The following is a 17,501-nucleotide window of genomic DNA, read 5'->3' on the forward strand; positions in this document are numbered from 1 at the left end:
TTTCAGCCTGCTGAAGGCAAGTGAAAGCATAACATCAGGAGATCTCGAATCCGATTCCCTAATCGTTGACGATGGAGCAGACGTTCCATTGCCCGACCATGAAGAAGTTCGAATAGCAATTACCCGTCTGAAGAACAACAAAGCGGCGGAGGCCGATGGATTACCGGCCGAGCTATTCAAATACGGCGGCGAAGAACTGGTAAGGAATATGTTTCCTTGATTTTTTGTGGAGTATGGTCGGCCAAACCTTACCAAGGTTACCAAGATTCATTTATGCACATACATATATCACTTTTACTCGAATGATCATGTCCAGAGAATAGTATAGAATATGGTATAGAATAATGGATAAAAGCATTTAGTAATAGACGTTATTATATATGTACATCGTGTAGAGGTCGGTATCAAATATACCTAAGAAACAATTATAAATGGTGAGTTTGTTTGTGTTATGATCACAATCAAAATCGTAAAATTTGGAACAGCTTATAAAAACAGAAGAGAAGGGCTCAGGAAGCAACAGAGGAACAAAACCAATAGTTTATCGGAAGGAGTATTTTTGTGGCAGGTTCGTCGGCCCAGATAGCAGCCCCACTAACAAACTAGGAAACCTGCGCTAATCACGCATCCAACTGACAGTCGGGTCTACGTAAACGCAACGGACCCGGAAGACCTCGGTAGAATTCTACCGCTACCGCAGCCCATCTATCGATGTTACTTGGTTACTGAATACATATGTACGCCTATATTCAGATTTATTTTATGAAAAATTTATTAATATTTAACAAAAAAAATATTATTGAATAATAATATCACAAATATCAGCAACATTCACAACTTCTTACTACCAACGACAGTTTGAGAGCCACTACTTGTGTGCCATTCTAATGAGAATCGACTATGTTCCCCCCGCCGATGGCATGCCAACTCCACTCAATGAAAAGTAATGAAAACCGAAGAGTATTACTAAAATATACATGCGCTACAACAACAAATTGTAAGAAAACGCATCCACGTAACGTGCAGCTACCACACGCATGAACGCATGTATATACAACTGAAAAGTACTTCGAATATCTACTACTAATCCTACTACTTTTTGCATAGAACAAAACGTTAACACTTTTCGAGCACAAAACCGGAGAACAAACCACCAATTGTGCTCACGCTACGCTCTCACCACGCTCAGCCGTGCGCTCAACGTAGCCAAAGAGCAAATGCATGCAGCCAAATGTAAGCGATGCAACAACAATAACAGCGAATGCATTGCATAAAGCAAACAACGAAAAACATCTGTCGACGGAGCAGCTGCCATTGCGTTTGTAGGTGCGAGCAGAGCCACAGGCTGGCATGCCGGTATGTGCCACACTACTCGCCCTAACAGAGCCAAAGGTGCGACGCCATAGAGAGCAGAGAATGCAGTTGGTTGTTTTGCTCGCAGCGTTGTTGAAGTTTTGCGGGCGGCAGCAACTTGGCGACGTAGCGTAGCGGCAGTTTTGAATTGAAGTTTGCGTGAAGAACATCGTCGGGTTCTGCGCATCGCACAACGCTAACAAAACCTGAAGCAAACACACAACAACAACAAAACACATTTTACAACTCTGCTGCTAGAGTTCTAAAAAGTAATTGAAATAAGAAGCGCTTGAAGACGCACCAAGCTAACACGATAAACACGAAAATACTCGCCGAATTTGTACGCGATGGTGCAGTGGCGCGCTCAATGAAGCAATCAGAAAATTATTAAGCGAAATATTTAAAATTATTGAAAATAAAAAATTTGAAAAAAAAAAATACAAAGTGATACAAGTGCATTTGCTGAAGAAGACAGAAGAAGTTCTGCATTAAAGAAATTGCATTGAGAATTTGGCTAGAAAAATTAGTGCAATTGTTCACAATCATTCCATGTGCTTTTGTGCTGCGAATCAGTTTTCGGAAAACTCACACGGACTTGCGCTAGTGAAAGAAGCGTGGCGACGCGTAATTTACATGAATGCTTAAAACTTTTCATTAAAACGCTTCAAGCGCTCTGAAAAATAAAGGAACAAGCTTTTCACAAAAAATAGCGAACGTGCGTGAGGCAAATTTTTTCATAAAAAATATTCTACAACAATACGCAAGTGTACCGTTACTTTGCATTACACGGTCAACGTAGACAACGCCGCTGAACACGCACGCAAGCGAACTGCGCAGCGCTGAAATGTCAAAAGTTCACGTGCTGTCGCCCACTCAAGTCAAATGCTGATTAGCAGAAATAACGTTATTTTTCGTAAAAAAGCGTAAAAGCTGAAAATTATTTGAAGAAAAAAGCACACTAATAGCGAAATAGTGAACAATCGTAGTGCAAAAGGAAAAAAAAAACAAAAAAAAAGTAGTGAAGTGCATGCGCTAGAAAGCAAACAACAGCCGCAAAGAAACACATTAAGCATGCAAGCGGTTGAATAATAATAAAAAAAACCTTAATTAAAAATAAGTTTGTCTAATTACACTGCATCATTTCACAATCGCGTAGCCATGCTGAGCTAACAGTTAATAAAGTGTTTACTATAAACTCAAACAATTTAGCTGCTAAATACATTTTATATTAAATATATTTTTTATGTATGTTATATGCTGTGCAAAAATTAAAACTACGAAGAAGTGTGTGCAAAGAACAAACAGCTAATTGCTTTTCTGCTACACACTGTTCCTGTTCCTTTGCTGATGTTTTTGTTGGCAAAAACGGGAAGTGGCTAATCAATTTTATTTAATACGAAAAGTATTACTATTTAATGCCATATTAAAGGATATTTATAAAAAATCATATAAAAAAAATCGCCGAAAGTATTCGGACAGGACTGCTGTTGGAGACAATTCTCAAACGCCGCAATTGGATTAAATAGGATTAACGACAAAGAACACAACGCAAACATATCAAAATGAATTGGATAAAACTGATATCAGCGACAATACTAACGCTCTTTGTCATTGTCAATGAGGTAAGTGTTGAGCAACGCAGGAGATTTTTGGGAATGAAGGTGTTTTTTTTTTTGAAATTGTAAAAAGGTTTAATTAATTCAGCGTTAAAGAAAAAGTTGGATTAATAGGAAAATTTTTAGCGATATTAGGTAGAAAAAAATATAAATTATTCAGCTGCATAAAAGTAATATAAGTAATTTTTTTTTTTTAATTTCCGTCAAGAATTTTTTTATAATCATAAATATGCGTTTATAAAGCGTGTGTTTTAATTCTTCCTTTTTATTTTGGTATTTTTCTTTATATTTTCCTTGCAAACAAAGCTAAGCTGCTACTTATTTATGCGAACATGCCTTAAGGGCACTTAAGCACACATGTCCTAAAAATGTGAAATTTATTTTAATGAAAATTTAAGCAAATGTGTTTGCTTTGTAATTTGATCGCTGATAGAAATGCTAGTGAAGGGAGAGTAATTTTATAAGCTCGGACAAAGAAGAGTTAGTTGTAGAATAAACATACAAAGAAACATTGTAGAATAACTACAACCCCTAAAAATAACAATCGACCTTGATGAGGGGCAAGGCATTTCAAAATTTAGTTTTGGACATCCATACATATGTACATATGCTTGAATTTTATTTAATTATAGAATTAAAATATTTTGGAATACAAATTTGAATTTTATTTAATTGTAGAATTAAAATATTTGGGAATACTAATTAAATTTGTTTAAAGTTGCGGCTATAAAGCGAAACAAATCATTATTAAGGTGCCTAGTTGCAACACCAATATGTGGCACGCACTCACTTGCAGTTTTATTTATAAAATATTTTTAGTTGAGCATGACTTTTAAAGAAACATCTGTCACTGCTAAAGTGACTAAGTCACTTGCTCACCGCTGCGTCACAATGGCGTGTCGGCCTGCCAGCCTTTATGCCTGCTTGTGGCTGTCAACTTGTCGCCGCCGCTGAAGTTCCGACCAACTAACCAGGGCAGTTACGATGGCACGCAGCGTAGGTCAATGTGCCGCTGGTGATTTCAATACTTAGCAGATAGGCAGGCAAGCGAGCTATGAAGGGAAACATTTTTTTTAATAATAAGCGAGTGTAGGGGAAATCAAGCAGGCAGCATCCAGCAAACTTGCCACCACCAGCAATATGCTTTCTGAATGGCACCTTTGCTTGCTGTAAGCGCTTCATACTGCCCGCCCTAACCCTTCACCAGTTGCGTTTGCTAAAATATATCAATTTTTTCCTTTTGCATTCCTGCTTTTGCACGCATTTTTTTGCTTTCCACAAAATGCACATTTTTTCTTTGCAAAGCGCTGCTAAAATTACACAATTTTTTATATTTTTTTTCTCTCCTGTGCGCCATTTCTGACAACTGCTGGTCGCCGAGGAGAAAACATATGTTGGTTGTTGGGTGCTGCCGCCGCCTCAGCTCAGCGTGCTCCTGTGGAGTTTAGCATATACATATAAATATGTATGTACTATATGTATGGATGTAGTGGTGTGCTCGGGTGCATGTAGGATCATCAGCATGATTATCATCTGCTGTTCCCGTTTTTTATTGCCGTTGATTTTTTGTGTGTGGCTAATTTTGCTCAGCTGAAATTAATTTGGTCGGATATCGGCGTCTTGGAGCACATTAATTTCTTTGCGTGCTTTTTATCTTGCATTTATTTTTATACTTTTTCACTCTTTTTTTTTATTGAGTTCACTCTCCCTCCCAGCGGCTGTTTTTTCTTGCTGCCTTGGCGCTATCCTTTGCCTCAGCTAAATGCATCTCCTGCGGTCTTGAGAGCAGCTGAAAAATATTTACATGCTTATGCAGCGCAGCCTTACTTCAGTGTGCTGTTGTGGCTATTTTAAGTGCATCTTCAAGTCGATTTTTAAAATTAAAGTTTTTGTGTCTACTCTGGCCACATTTTTGAGCTTAAAATAGTTTACACACATTTTTAAGTCATCCTTTTGTGGGATTTTTTAACTCCTTATTAGATTTGTATTAAAAAATGAATTGTATATAATATAAAAAATAATTAAAATAATATTTTAAAATATTAAAAAACATTTACAAAAAGTATTAAAAAATATATTACAAAATATTAAAAAAAAAATGTTACAAAAAAAAATTTAAAAAAACTGTATTATAAATATATTGAAAAGGGATAAAAAAAAATTGTTTTACCAAAATGTTGCTTTTTTACTTTTTTCATTTTATTTTGTTTTGCTTTTTCGTTTTGTTTTTGCTTTATGCAAAAGCTCTTTCATATTTCTTTTCATAATTTTCCTTATCAACATAATCGCCATTCTTTCACATGCTTATTAATTTTCTCCTCCATAATTTATTTAATATTCTTATATGGTCAACCTCCTGCCGTAAGATTGGCATGACAACATGCTGCGCTAATTTCAAGCAATCATACCATGACTTGCTGGCTTTAAACGTCTTGAGACAGTAGCTCGCTGTTGATAGTATCGCTTTATTTTTATTTTCTTTTTCACAAAAAGAAAAAACGGCTGGTGGCTTTTCATGCACAGCGTGCGAATTTAGTCTACGCCAAGCATTATTATTGAACCAACTGATCAGTTGCTATAGAGAAAAAAGTTATTTTCATTATAAAAATATAAAAAAAATATTTCAAAACAAATAATAATAATGTCAATTAAAAAGAAAAATAAATAAAAATAATATTAATTTAACTAATAATAAATAATGAATTTGACTAATAAAAATTATTAATATTTTTTATTTTAATTTAATTAAATAAAATTAAAACGAGATTATTAAATTCTTTTCTAGCTTTATTTTTTTTTAATTTTTTCTTTTCAATACAATTCTGTTTTTTTTTTTTTTAATTTTTTTCTTTTCAATACAATTTTTTTTTTTTTTTTTTAATTTTTTCTTTTTCAATTAATTTTTTTTTTTTTCTTTTCAATTAAAAATTTTTTTTTCTTTTTCAATTAAAATTTTTTTTAAATTTTTATTCTTTTTTTTAATTTTTTTATTTCTTTTTTTTTTTTTATTTTTTTTTTATTAATTTTTTAATTCTTTTTTTTTAATTTTTTTCTTTTTTTTATATATTTAAAAAATACATTATTATTTTAATGTATTTTTACATTTTTATCTTTTTAGTTTATTAGTTCTTTTTATTTTATGTTTTTTATGTCATCATTTTATTCCGTTTGTTTAATAATTACCGTATGAATTCCCTTCGGCTGTCACACTTTTTATCAACAATCGCTTGACAAATTATTAATGCAACTAATATTTTATGCTAAAACAGCAGAAATCCGAAGCATTGCATTAATTTCACAACGGTTTCGCACTAATTGCCTCGACTAGTCAGCAAACTAATCACTCACACCACGAGTTGCACTTACGGAAGTAGCTAAGTATCTGCCAGATACCAATGACAATGGGGCTGCCACTGAAATTCGCGCGCATGCCGCTAATAAGAAGGGTCCGCAAAGAAAATTAGATATATGTATGTATGTTGCAAGAACAAAAACACTTTGGAGAAGCTTTGCTTCTTTGCACAACCTGTGTTTAAATGACACCTCAGGCGCATTTATATATATTTAAGTAATACATATGTACATATGTATGTATGTATATATGTATATGAGAGCACTTATGTGTGCTAAACTTATTTAACACACTGTGCGACATATATTTTTCAATGCAATATGTGTATGTGTGTGTGCACTTTCGAACAATTAATTCAAACGCGTTTTTGCTTCAACTATTTCTGCCACACACATGTGTTGCTGTGTGTTTGTCGTTGCTTAGTGGTGAACGTCACTCGTCTTAATTAAGTTAACCCGCCAAGAAGAGCGGCGCAAAGGCACTAGAAAAAGCAGGAGGTTCGGCGGTCTGTTGCGTTTTATGCGCCAGCCACTCACAGTTCATAATTTTGCCTCGCTTTTGTTTTATGATTATTTCGACTGCCTTGGCCGTTTTCTTACACGCTTACCATACAAGTGTTTTTGCTGTTGTTGGTTTAATATGTAAAAATAATAACAACAACAACAACAAATTCACTTGGCCATTGTGCGTTTGCTTTACTTAACTCTTTTTCGCATAACTGTAAATTATGCATATATTTTATAATTTATTGAAATAAAAAATGGCTGCCACAGTAAAGTCGAAGCAGCAGTCGCAGTTGAAGAAAGTCGTAACAGTAAAGTGAACTTGGTAACAGCATTCGTAGTATACATACATACATACACTTATATGTTTAGGCTTATAAATGTGTACATATGTATGTAGGTATTAACGGCTGCAGCTTAAGCAGAAATGGCAAATTAACGCAGCAACGGTAATGCAGTCATCTTAAACCCATGCGCCTGGGCCCAAAGCGCGACCAACTGCAAGGGTAACTGCAAGCATGAATGAGTGACTGACTGCTGGCTCGACTTGACTGGCTGACTGACTGTCTGATTGCACGTAAGACGCTTGAGTGCGCGCGCGCGTTCCCCCACCTGAAGTTTATTATTTTTATTAAATTTTAAAATTTTTCTACATTTTTTTCTTCTATGACGAAAGTTGCTATATGCCCAGCTATGCATACATAACTCTTTACACACACACACACACATTTATAAGTAGCTGTATATTTGTCTGTGCATGCATAAATATTTATGTTGCATGCCGCTAGTTACTAGAGCGGCTGTAATGCGATCAAATGCTCTGCACATTGTCGGTTAGACGAGCCGGTGTGTGTTTCTTGGCCCACCTGTAACTCAGACATTACTTTACCTCTGCAATAATTTAGATATTTTTTTCTTTCTTTCTTCTTCTATTTTCATAACTTTTCTGCTGTTTGTGTGTTGCTTGGCACCGAAACCAAGTCTAAGTCGCGCTTTTTGTTATTTACTTCTTATTTTCAAAGGCACTCAACCAAGTCCAAGCAACCCACTGTTGGTTGCTGTTGTTTTTGTTGGATTTCTTGTGAGATTTTACGCTTGTGTGGGTATTTTTAACAAAGAAATGTAAACAAACGAAAGATAAAAATGTAAAAAAATATTTTTTTGCGAAGAAAAATGCAAGCAAAATTAATTGTATTTTGAAATTTTTAATTTAGTGAATAAAGGCGAAAATAATGGCAGAAAATTTCAAAATAATAATAAAATATACACATGCATACCTTATATTGTGATAAAATACAATTAAATCAAAAAATAAAATTAAATTGGAAAGTATTATGTTAAAAGTTAACTAAAAAAGTATTAAATTAATGAAAATAGTTTGTCAAATTTTAATTAGAAAAATTTTTTTCTATTTACATATATACAAAATATAATATTTTTTCATATATGTACATACATATGTATATACTTGTTTTAGAATATATTTTAGTGAAATTTAAAAAAAATTAAATTTTTTTTTATATGTAGAACGTTTTAACGAAATTTAACAAAACAAAAAATTTGTGAATTTATATTTAAAATGATGATTTGTTAAACTGAAAATTAATAGTGTAAATAAAAATAAGTGAAAAAATTAATAATCCAATAAAACAAGTTTTTGACATTAATTTTTTTTAAAGAAATTAATTTTTATATATGTATGTATATATTTTTTTAGGTTATAATACTTAGTAAAATAATGTTTTTTTTAATATTATAACCTAAAACTGAAAAAACATTGTCTTTTTTTATTAAATTATAATTTTTTAGCTATGATAAATACATATAAATTAACTGAAGAATTATTAATTTATTAACAAGTTTTTCAAAACTTAACTTTTTATTGCAATTTTTTCTTTATATAAATTGCAAAAATACATTAAAAGTTAAAACATAATAATTTTAAACAAAAAACACCTAAATCAAAATAGTCAAATTTATAAAAGTCTCAATAATAATGTTGCGTCCGCGACCTTACTTTTGGGAATCGCACCAATTTATAATTTCTTACCTTTCCACCGACATTTTTGGTTCATTCGAAAAAGTATTTAAAAGCGCAGGTTTTCGTCTACGCTGCAGCTTGTTAACGCTGTGCCCAAAGACCAATGTTTCATGGCGCTTTCAGCCAGCGCTTTTAATTTATTTAGCTACACAATTGTATTTCCCATTTTCCGTTTCTCTTTCGCCCACTTTTCCACGCACTTCATGCGTAATAAAGTTCATAAGTTACGATCTATTTATTTAAGTAACGGCGGCGCGCAATATGTGCTGTGTATTTTGCTTTAATGTGTATTACCGTTATACATTTTAAAAAATTGTTTGAAAAAATTGAAAATAATAAGTGAGAAATGCAGCAAGCGAGCAGCGTAATGAGGTCAGCACTTGTCATTCACGGCAAAGAAATATTTATTTATTAGTCGGAGCTTAAAGCTGCTGGCAAGTTGAAGCCAAGCGTGGCATTAAGTCTTAGAAATATTGTTTTTTTTTACATTAGCATATATTGCAATGAAATCTGGCTGCAGCGCGGTGAAAGCGAGTTAAGCACATGCATTTGCAAAAAAATCAAATAACAACAAATTTATAAATTTTCGCTTGCATTTTTTTTTTTGATTTTTTTAATATTTTATAGTTTATTTTTATGATCCCCACCAGCTTGCTGCCTGCCTGCTGTTCCACAATTTCGCGTTTTGTTATTTTCATTAATTTGTATTTGTCTTTAATATTTTTATTTATATTTTGTGTTGTTGCTTTACCATTCGTTTCTAATTTATGATTTTCTCACGTTTGAGTGACACATTCCTCACCTGAACTGGCTGGCTGGCTGGCTGGCTGGCACCGCGTTGCCAAACAACCGGCAGACAAGCGTCAACGCAGCACCCCGTTGCAAGCAATCAGCCAGCCATCCTGACACAACGCTTCCACCGCTTCTTCTTCTTCTTCTTCGTCGACAACTCAACTGGCTCATAGCAGCGTTGTTGTAGTTTATTGTTGTTGCATTTTGAACTTAAACTAACTGTTATGCAGCAGCGCTTTCGTGTAATTGCTGTGGCAGGGCGGCGGGAAAAACGTGCAAAAGCAACAGAAAATTATTTGAAATACAACAACAACAAGCTATCAAAAAACTTTGCCGCCTTTTTTCCAGCGCAAAACTTTACGATTTGCGGTTTTCGCTGCACACAGCCATACATCATTGGCGTTTTGAGGCTTTGATTTTGCTGCATGCAACAGAAATGGAATAACGTGCAACAACAAAAACAAGCAGAAATCATAACGAAAACAAAGCGTCTAAATGTCAATGCGCCAAGCAAAGTGCATTTTTGAGTTAGAAGTGCTAAAGTGTGGTTTTCATAATCTCAAAGCAACAGCAATAACAACAACACAAAAATTTCCTGACATATTCAAATTGATTTCTGTTAAATCAATAATACACCTTTGTTTGTGTTGACAGTTGAAGTAAATATATGTTTGCTCATTAATATTTTCGTTGTTGTTGCTTTTGTTTTTGCTCATCTCAACATTTGGCTTCGCCTGTCTTGTAGCATTTGCCCAGCATTTGCGCTGGTGCATTGCGCATTCTGAGGCAGCACTTTGCTAAGAGGCTTGCCTTGACTGCCTCGTGGCTGCTCAGTGGCCGCGCAAGCTTCGTGCGTTGCCTCGTTTGTCGTCTGTGCGACTCCAACAGTTTGTTTTAATAATGCTTTGTTGTTGATTTTTAATTTTTTACATTTTTTTCGAGTTCTTGCCTCGCTTAAGAGGAGCGTAAAATGTTTGCTTATTTGCTTTGTGAAGATGGGTTTTGAAGGGTGACCGGAGAATGTGTTTGAAAAGCGTAAATATTTGTGGTAATTGGAATGAAAATTGTTGGTTTTGTAATTGTGGTCTTTAAAAGTGACTTAAATTTGGAAAAATATGAGAAAAAATACAAACAAAAATATATATTTTTTTTAAATATTGTTATTGTTGTTTTTTATAAAAAAGCATAGCTGACGCAAGCAAAAATTACTTCTTGCTAAAGTTTGGTTTTTTTAATAAAAAAAAAAATATTTCAAAACCACAATTTCTTTCTATCTTCCAATCCACACTTGTCACTCTTGACAATTTCTCATACTTCCTCTCTTTCGCTTGATTTTCCAAAACCCATAAGCAAATGATGGAAAAAAACAATTCAAAGCAGAGAAGTCACACGCCAAGCCCGTTGCTGCATGCAACATTGAACACTAAAAAAGTCCAGTTGTTTTTCCTCAATATAAAGCTTGTGCGCATAACACTCGCAGCCAGCACAACGCTTGTGGTCAGCAGTCGCAGCGACTGCGCGTTATAACCTTCCTTCCGTTGTTTGAGGTTTCCATAAATTTTGCAGCCTCCACGGACTGCCAATGTTGGGCCCTCTTTTATTGTTATTAGTTATGTTGTTTTTATTGTTACTGTTGTTTTTGTTGTTGTAACAACTGCATTTATGATGGTCAACGAGCAATTTTTTGTTCGCGCTGGACATGATCGTCTGCAGATCGTCCGCAAGATCTCTGCTTGCAGCCAAACAACGCCCCTCCTGTCTCCGCCGATATCAGCGACATTACGTCGATCGCTGATCGGCCGACTTGCCTAGCTATACGCGACGTTGATGTTAACTGCTTAGCTGTGACTTGGCGTCGTATTGCTAATGCAGCGTTTTTAATTTACATTCACAAGCAGCAACATTACAAAAAAACGAACGCCGCAGAAGCGCAGGAAGAAGCAGCAACAGCGGAGACTAAAAAAGATCAATCGACACATGCAATTCACAATTTCACATGCAGCGCACTTCTTGTTGTTGTTATTGTTGCCACCTCTATGCAATATTCATATGATTTTTTGCTTTTGCCTGCTTCATTACTTGCCAGTAAGCAAGCAAGTAAGTGTCGCTGTCCGCCTTACCCAGCCAAGTATAAATTTGCGCTCTCAAATCCAGTTTGTTTGCAAATGCCACAATTTCGCTACTCATTTGCTCACCACTCACTCAGCTGTGCTCTCTCAGCGCTCGCATGTTGCACATGTCGCACTTGCAACAATAACAGCAGCTGCAACATTTCGCTACAAACTAACGCAACGAATCCCCACCATAACACCCCCCTCGCGCCTACCAACGCCACACCACACACTCGATCGATTGATCTTCTGTGCCATACACATACATATATATGTACATACTTGCATGCATTTGAAGAAGGTATGTCGAGCGCGCACAGCTGTTCGTGTCGACGACTCTCTCAACTAACTGCTTTCATAGCTTTGGGCGTTGAAAAAGCGCCGTTGCAAGCTGGCATTCACCAAGCCACGAAACAGGCTCCGTAAACTGGCTCAACACCCAGCAATGCGCATTTCTCTCAGCTGCTCATCGCGCTCGCACGAACTCTCGCCCTACTCGCCGTGTTCATCGTCGTGCCGTGCAAAGCTCATATTTTTGCATCTTCAGTGTTGCTGGATTTTCGTTGGCTTTATTTCTTAACTCGCTTGCTGCTCAGCACACCGCCACCTCAATCTCCGGTTTCAGCTTCGTCCCCTCGGCATTCGTGCGGCGCAGCGTTTTGCCGTCAACTCCGCCAAACTTGTTATTCTTCGACACCGCATCGGCTTATTGTTGCTGTTGCTGTTGTGTTCGGTTTTGCTCATTTTTCACTATATATCACCATCGTCATAAGAGCTTGGGCTGTCGACGGTGTTGGCGACGTCAGCGCCTGCGTCTACGGCGACGCCGCATCGCTGTTAAACCATCAATGTTGACCGGCAAATCGTATGCCGTGGGAAACAATTCGGTTTTAGTTGAAAAAATTTTTTATGCCTGCACTTTGCTTTGCCTCTTTTTTTTTGCTTCACAATTTTATTTGGTTTTATTTTTGCCTTCATTTGCTTTTGTTGCTTGTTTCGCTGTAGTCACGTGTGTCTGTGTGTGTGTGTAGTTGGCTTTTGGTGCCAGACGTTGGCATGATTGGTCGTTTGACGGGTGCTCGGTTCGTCGTTCGGTGGCGCGTTCGGTTGTTTCGCTCGTTAGCTGACTGGTTGCTTGACTGGCTGACTGCTTGGCTAGTTGTCGAAGTCGGCTTGTTTCACCGCCCGCCTCCCCGCTCCTCAAAAACCCTTCTAAGCTAACTTTATCTGCTGCTTCGTTTGTTGTTTGTTGGTGCTTCTTTCGGTCGTCTCCCTCCGCATTATAATACCTACTTGGCAAGATCAGCGCGCCCGTTTGGGTTAGTGTACGATCGTCGATCGTCGATCGCTCGTTGGCTGGTTGGACTGGCAGACTGCATACTTTGATCGGGCGTTCTTTTGGGCTGCTTCTGTTGCTGCGGCCACCACCGCTGTGGTGTCTTGTATCTCGACTTCAGTCATGCTTACCTACATATTTCTACTGCTTTTAGCTTTATGTTGTTAATGTTTCTTCGTTTTTTTCTGTATTTGCTTAGTTTGTTGCTGTCTTTTTAGGCGTTCTCTTAAATGGTGCTTGTGCTGCAGTTTAGAGCGTGTGTAGCCATCATATATGCCTACCGCTTGTTGGTATTGGATTTTTTCACCGCTTTTTATTGCTCTGTTGTTGTTTTAGGTGTAGATTTTGAAGCCTGTCTTCGGTTTAACTAAGTTTTATTTAAGTTTTGCCGTTGGCTGGGATTTGGCGCTGCCCGTTGTGTAGTCTTCTGCGCCGAATGGCTGTCTTTGTTGCTTCGTCGTCTTAGAAAAAGCATGATTCATATTATTTCTTGCGCATTCTTTTTTGGTAGTTTGGTTTTCCACTTTAACTTGACTTTTTGCCGGACTTTGCCAATAATTTGCGCTTTGATTTTTGCGAATTTTTACGCTTTTGGTGTGACGTTTTAAGCGTTCATTTCCTTTCGCTTGCCGTTTGAGTTTTTTTCTAATGCTTCATTTTATTTTTTTGCTGTTTAGTCTCTGTTTCGGCTTGGCTTTTGGTCATTAGCCCGACTCGTCTGCGCTTACTTGGGCGATCGCCGGCTGCAGCGTGTTAGTTTTGTTGATTTTTTACGGAGATAGCTGCAAGAGGCGGCGATCTGTGCTTCAAAGCCTTTTTTTTGCTTTTTTTTATAATTTTCTTATAGATTTCGTTCCAGTTTAAACCAAAAGTTTTGCCTGCTTCTTCAATTTGCCAGTCGCTCTTTATTTTTACCTTTTTTAGTTTTAAAGCGCAACTTTTTCGATTTTATTGTTGTGTTTAACTTCTTTTTTACGTGTGTAGGCTCTTCTTCGTCTGCGGTTTTCTTCACGCCACCTAAGCTGTGCGTGCCTCGATTCGTTTCAGCTTCATCAATACTGTTTGTCTGTTTGTATTGTTGTTTTTTCTCTAATTCTAAGCGCCAGCATAAGCCGCTTTATTTCTTAATGGGCGTTTAAAGCGTGCACGCTCTTTAACCGCGTTTTTTCTGCGCTTTTTCTTCAAATAACGCATCATAACTGGCGCGTCTTTAACGCTATGCTCATTAACTACGCATATCGAAAACGATTTAAATCTCTTTAGTAGCCGCCTCTGTCTACTGTTTTGAGACGCTTCAACCGCTTCACATTTCAATCAGCTTTTTGCGTATAATTTGTTGCTTATGTTTTCTCGTAAATTAACCTCAAAAGTCGTTGCACCGAAAATTTTTAATTAAACGTGAGATCACTTGTTTACATATACATAAGTATGTAATTACATTTTCGCGCTCTATTATTTGAAAATTGCTGGCAATTTACACTTTTTCAGTTCTATTTTTTTCTATTAATTTTTATTTATAATTTTTATTAATTTTTAAAATAATTTTATTTTTTTGTTTTATTATTATTTTAAATTACTTTTTTATATTTTTTAATTATTTTTTAATTTCTTAATTTTTTTTTTTTTGAATTATTTTTTTAATTTTTTTTATAACTTTTATTAATTTTTTAAAATCATTTTAAATTTTTTGTATAATTTTTATTTTTAACTTTTAATTTTTTTATTTTTTCATTTATTATTAATTTTAAATTTTTTTTTATTATTTTTTTAATTGTTTTTTACATTTTTATTTTTAGTTATTTTTTATATTTTTCTCTCAATTTTTCGATTTTGTAATTTCTGTTCATTTTTATATATATTTTTTTATTACAGCTTTTCTGGTTTTTTTCTAATTTTCTTCCTCGTTTTAAACACTTCGCATGCATGCGCTGTCGCCTAGCTTCGTCATTCTCCCAGGCAAATTAGCCACACCAGTGCTATCAGTTTAAGCGAGTAATTAAGTAATTAAACAGCAACGCTCACAACGCAGATGCACCGCTGTCTAGCGCTAAAAACAACTACAAATATGTAACGTTGTATAATAAAGTGCACAGCTCTATTAGTTTGCAAAGTAACAAGGCAAAAAATAATCAAGTTCACTTCCTTGCCCGACTTGCTTGCCGCTTCTACCAAAGAGTGCCTCACAAAAGTCTACACAACTGCTCTCAGGGCGTCCTTGCATAGTTACATTTACATTACAAATATACATATGTATATATGCACTTGTTTATTTTTATTTTATTTTTTGTTATATAATTTTTTTCACATTTTTCTTTTCGCCCGATTTCCCCATTTTGTTATGACGATGACGTCGTCTTGTTAACAATTAAATTGTCATTTTAACAAGCTTAAACTTGTTGTAAATGTTAATTGCCGGACAGTTATAAATCAGAGCACTGTGCAGCTTACATTTCTTTGTATTTGTAAATATACATGTGTGTATGTATATGTGTGTGCCTATTTTTGGCTACTTAAACGCCTGCTGCTGCGCGTTTATCCAGCAAAGGCTGGGGCGTTCAGCGCGAGGAAGCCTTTCTGTCTATTTGCGTGTGCTGTTGTTATTTTTGTTGTTGTTGCTGCTGTCGTACACTTGTTCGCTCCAATTTTTTCTGCTTGTTTTCTTTTTGTTTAATTTTTTATGCAATGTTTACCAGCTTGTTTCTTCGGCTGTTACTTGCGGCGGCTGCCTCCATTTTTGGTTGTGTATTTAATGAAGCGTTGATTGCTTGTCGGTTTTTTCTTCGGCTGCGTGTCTTTGGCAAAAAATTGTTACCATTTTTATTTAATTTCTTCATTATTAAGCATTTGCTTATTTTCTTAGAGCAAAAAGTAATGAAGAATGTCAAAGTTTTGTAATGCCTTTTTGGTAAAATTTTCCGGCGTTTTTCAATACCGCTGTATTTTGTTGTTGCTTTTAACGTTAGCGGCTATTTTCTGAAATTGTCAGACGACTTTTAAGTTTTTTTTTAATTTTTGAAACTTATTTTTTTTTTCAAAAATTTTTTAAAAATATTCTTTATTTATTTCTTCTTTTTCTTAAACCTTATTTTTAATTTTTCTGTTTTTTTGTTGTTCTTTATTTTCTAAATTTTTTGTTTATATTTAAAAAAAAAACATGTATTATTATTTTTATATTTATTTTTTTTTTTGTATATTGTATACATTTACTAAGTCTCTTGTTTGGACATTTAAAATTTTTTTTCCAAAATATATTTTTATGCACTTTTATTATATTATTAATTTTTTATTTCATAATTTCTGGTTTACATTTGTTTTGTACTTTTTCTTTGTATTTCTTGTTATTTTTTTTTTAATTTGTGTTACTAAATTTTTTTTAATTTTTATTCTTTTTTATTTATTTTTTCAATTTTTTATTTATTTTTAATTTTTTTAATTATTTTTTTATTTGTTTTTGTTTTTTTATTTATTTTTTTTAAATTATTATTTTTTTAATTTTTTATTCTTTTTTTTTTTTTTTTTTATTTTTATACATTTTTTTTGGTTCTTACATATTTTGGTTTCATAATTTAATTTTTTTATTTGTATTTATTAAATATTTTTTTTGTACCCTTTATAAATTATTGGGTTTTTATTATTTTAATTTGTGGTTCGCATTTCTTTATTTTCTCTTCTCTTAAGTCATTTATTATATTTTTTCCGTTTTTTATATCTTTTATAATTTATTTTTAACATCTCGTAATTAATTTTATGTAATATTTAATATTATAATTCGTTTTTTTATTTCCAACGGCTTCTACTCCTGTCTCATGCCTTCTAAATTCAGCTCCGTTGCCTTGCCGCGCTCACTTTTTTATTGCTTTTATAAATATGTTTTTGTTTGTGTGTATGTACATATGCATATCGGATAAATTGATTTATTAGCATAAACTGTTTCAGCTACTTCTTGTCATTAGTCGCTCACTATCGATCATTTGTGAGCTATAAAAGCAATTTACAATAATTTGAAGATATTTCTCAGCGTTTGGTTTCCCCACAACGTTATTTTTATAGCGCTTAGCATCCGCTTAACCCGATTTATTTAAGCCCTGTTTCATTTTTTTCCCTTTAAATTGGAATCGATTGCTTAGACAGACAGTGGGTCTCATTTTAATGTGTACCGCAAATCGAAACCAACGGCTTCACGTTTTTTATCACATCAATTAGCATATGTTGGCATAAAATCTAACGATGTCTTACTGTCTTAAGTTGTTGTTTTAATCTCTAATTTTAGTTTAATCTATGATTTAGCATTTTTCCATTTTTTGTTTTTTTTTATTGTGTTTTTAACATTTTGTGTTAAGTTTTTTGTTCGATTTCGCCGCATCACTTAATCATTTTCTAATTAACTAGCAAATTTA

The 17,501-nt window shown here is 34.4% G+C and overlaps 1 protein-coding gene across 1 annotated transcript in view; it reads left to right on the plus strand.

Moving 5' to 3' along the window:
- Positions 1 to 2,629: 2,629 nt before the first annotated feature.
- Positions 2,630 to 17,501, plus strand: part of LOC120766462 (neurogenic locus protein delta) — a 58,711-nt gene continuing 43,839 nt past the window's right edge. Inside the window, exon 1 of the mRNA XM_040091991.1 lies at positions 2,630 to 2,975. Coding sequence (XP_039947925.1) covers positions 2,916 to 2,975 — 60 coding nt within the window. The 5' untranslated portion in view covers positions 2,630 to 2,915. The remainder of the gene's footprint in view (positions 2,976 to 17,501) is intronic.

Source organism: Bactrocera tryoni, chromosome 1 (genome assembly GCF_016617805.1).
Source record: "Bactrocera tryoni isolate S06 chromosome 1, CSIRO_BtryS06_freeze2, whole genome shotgun sequence".
NCBI classification, from domain to species: Eukaryota; Metazoa; Arthropoda; class Insecta; order Diptera; family Tephritidae; genus Bactrocera; species Bactrocera tryoni.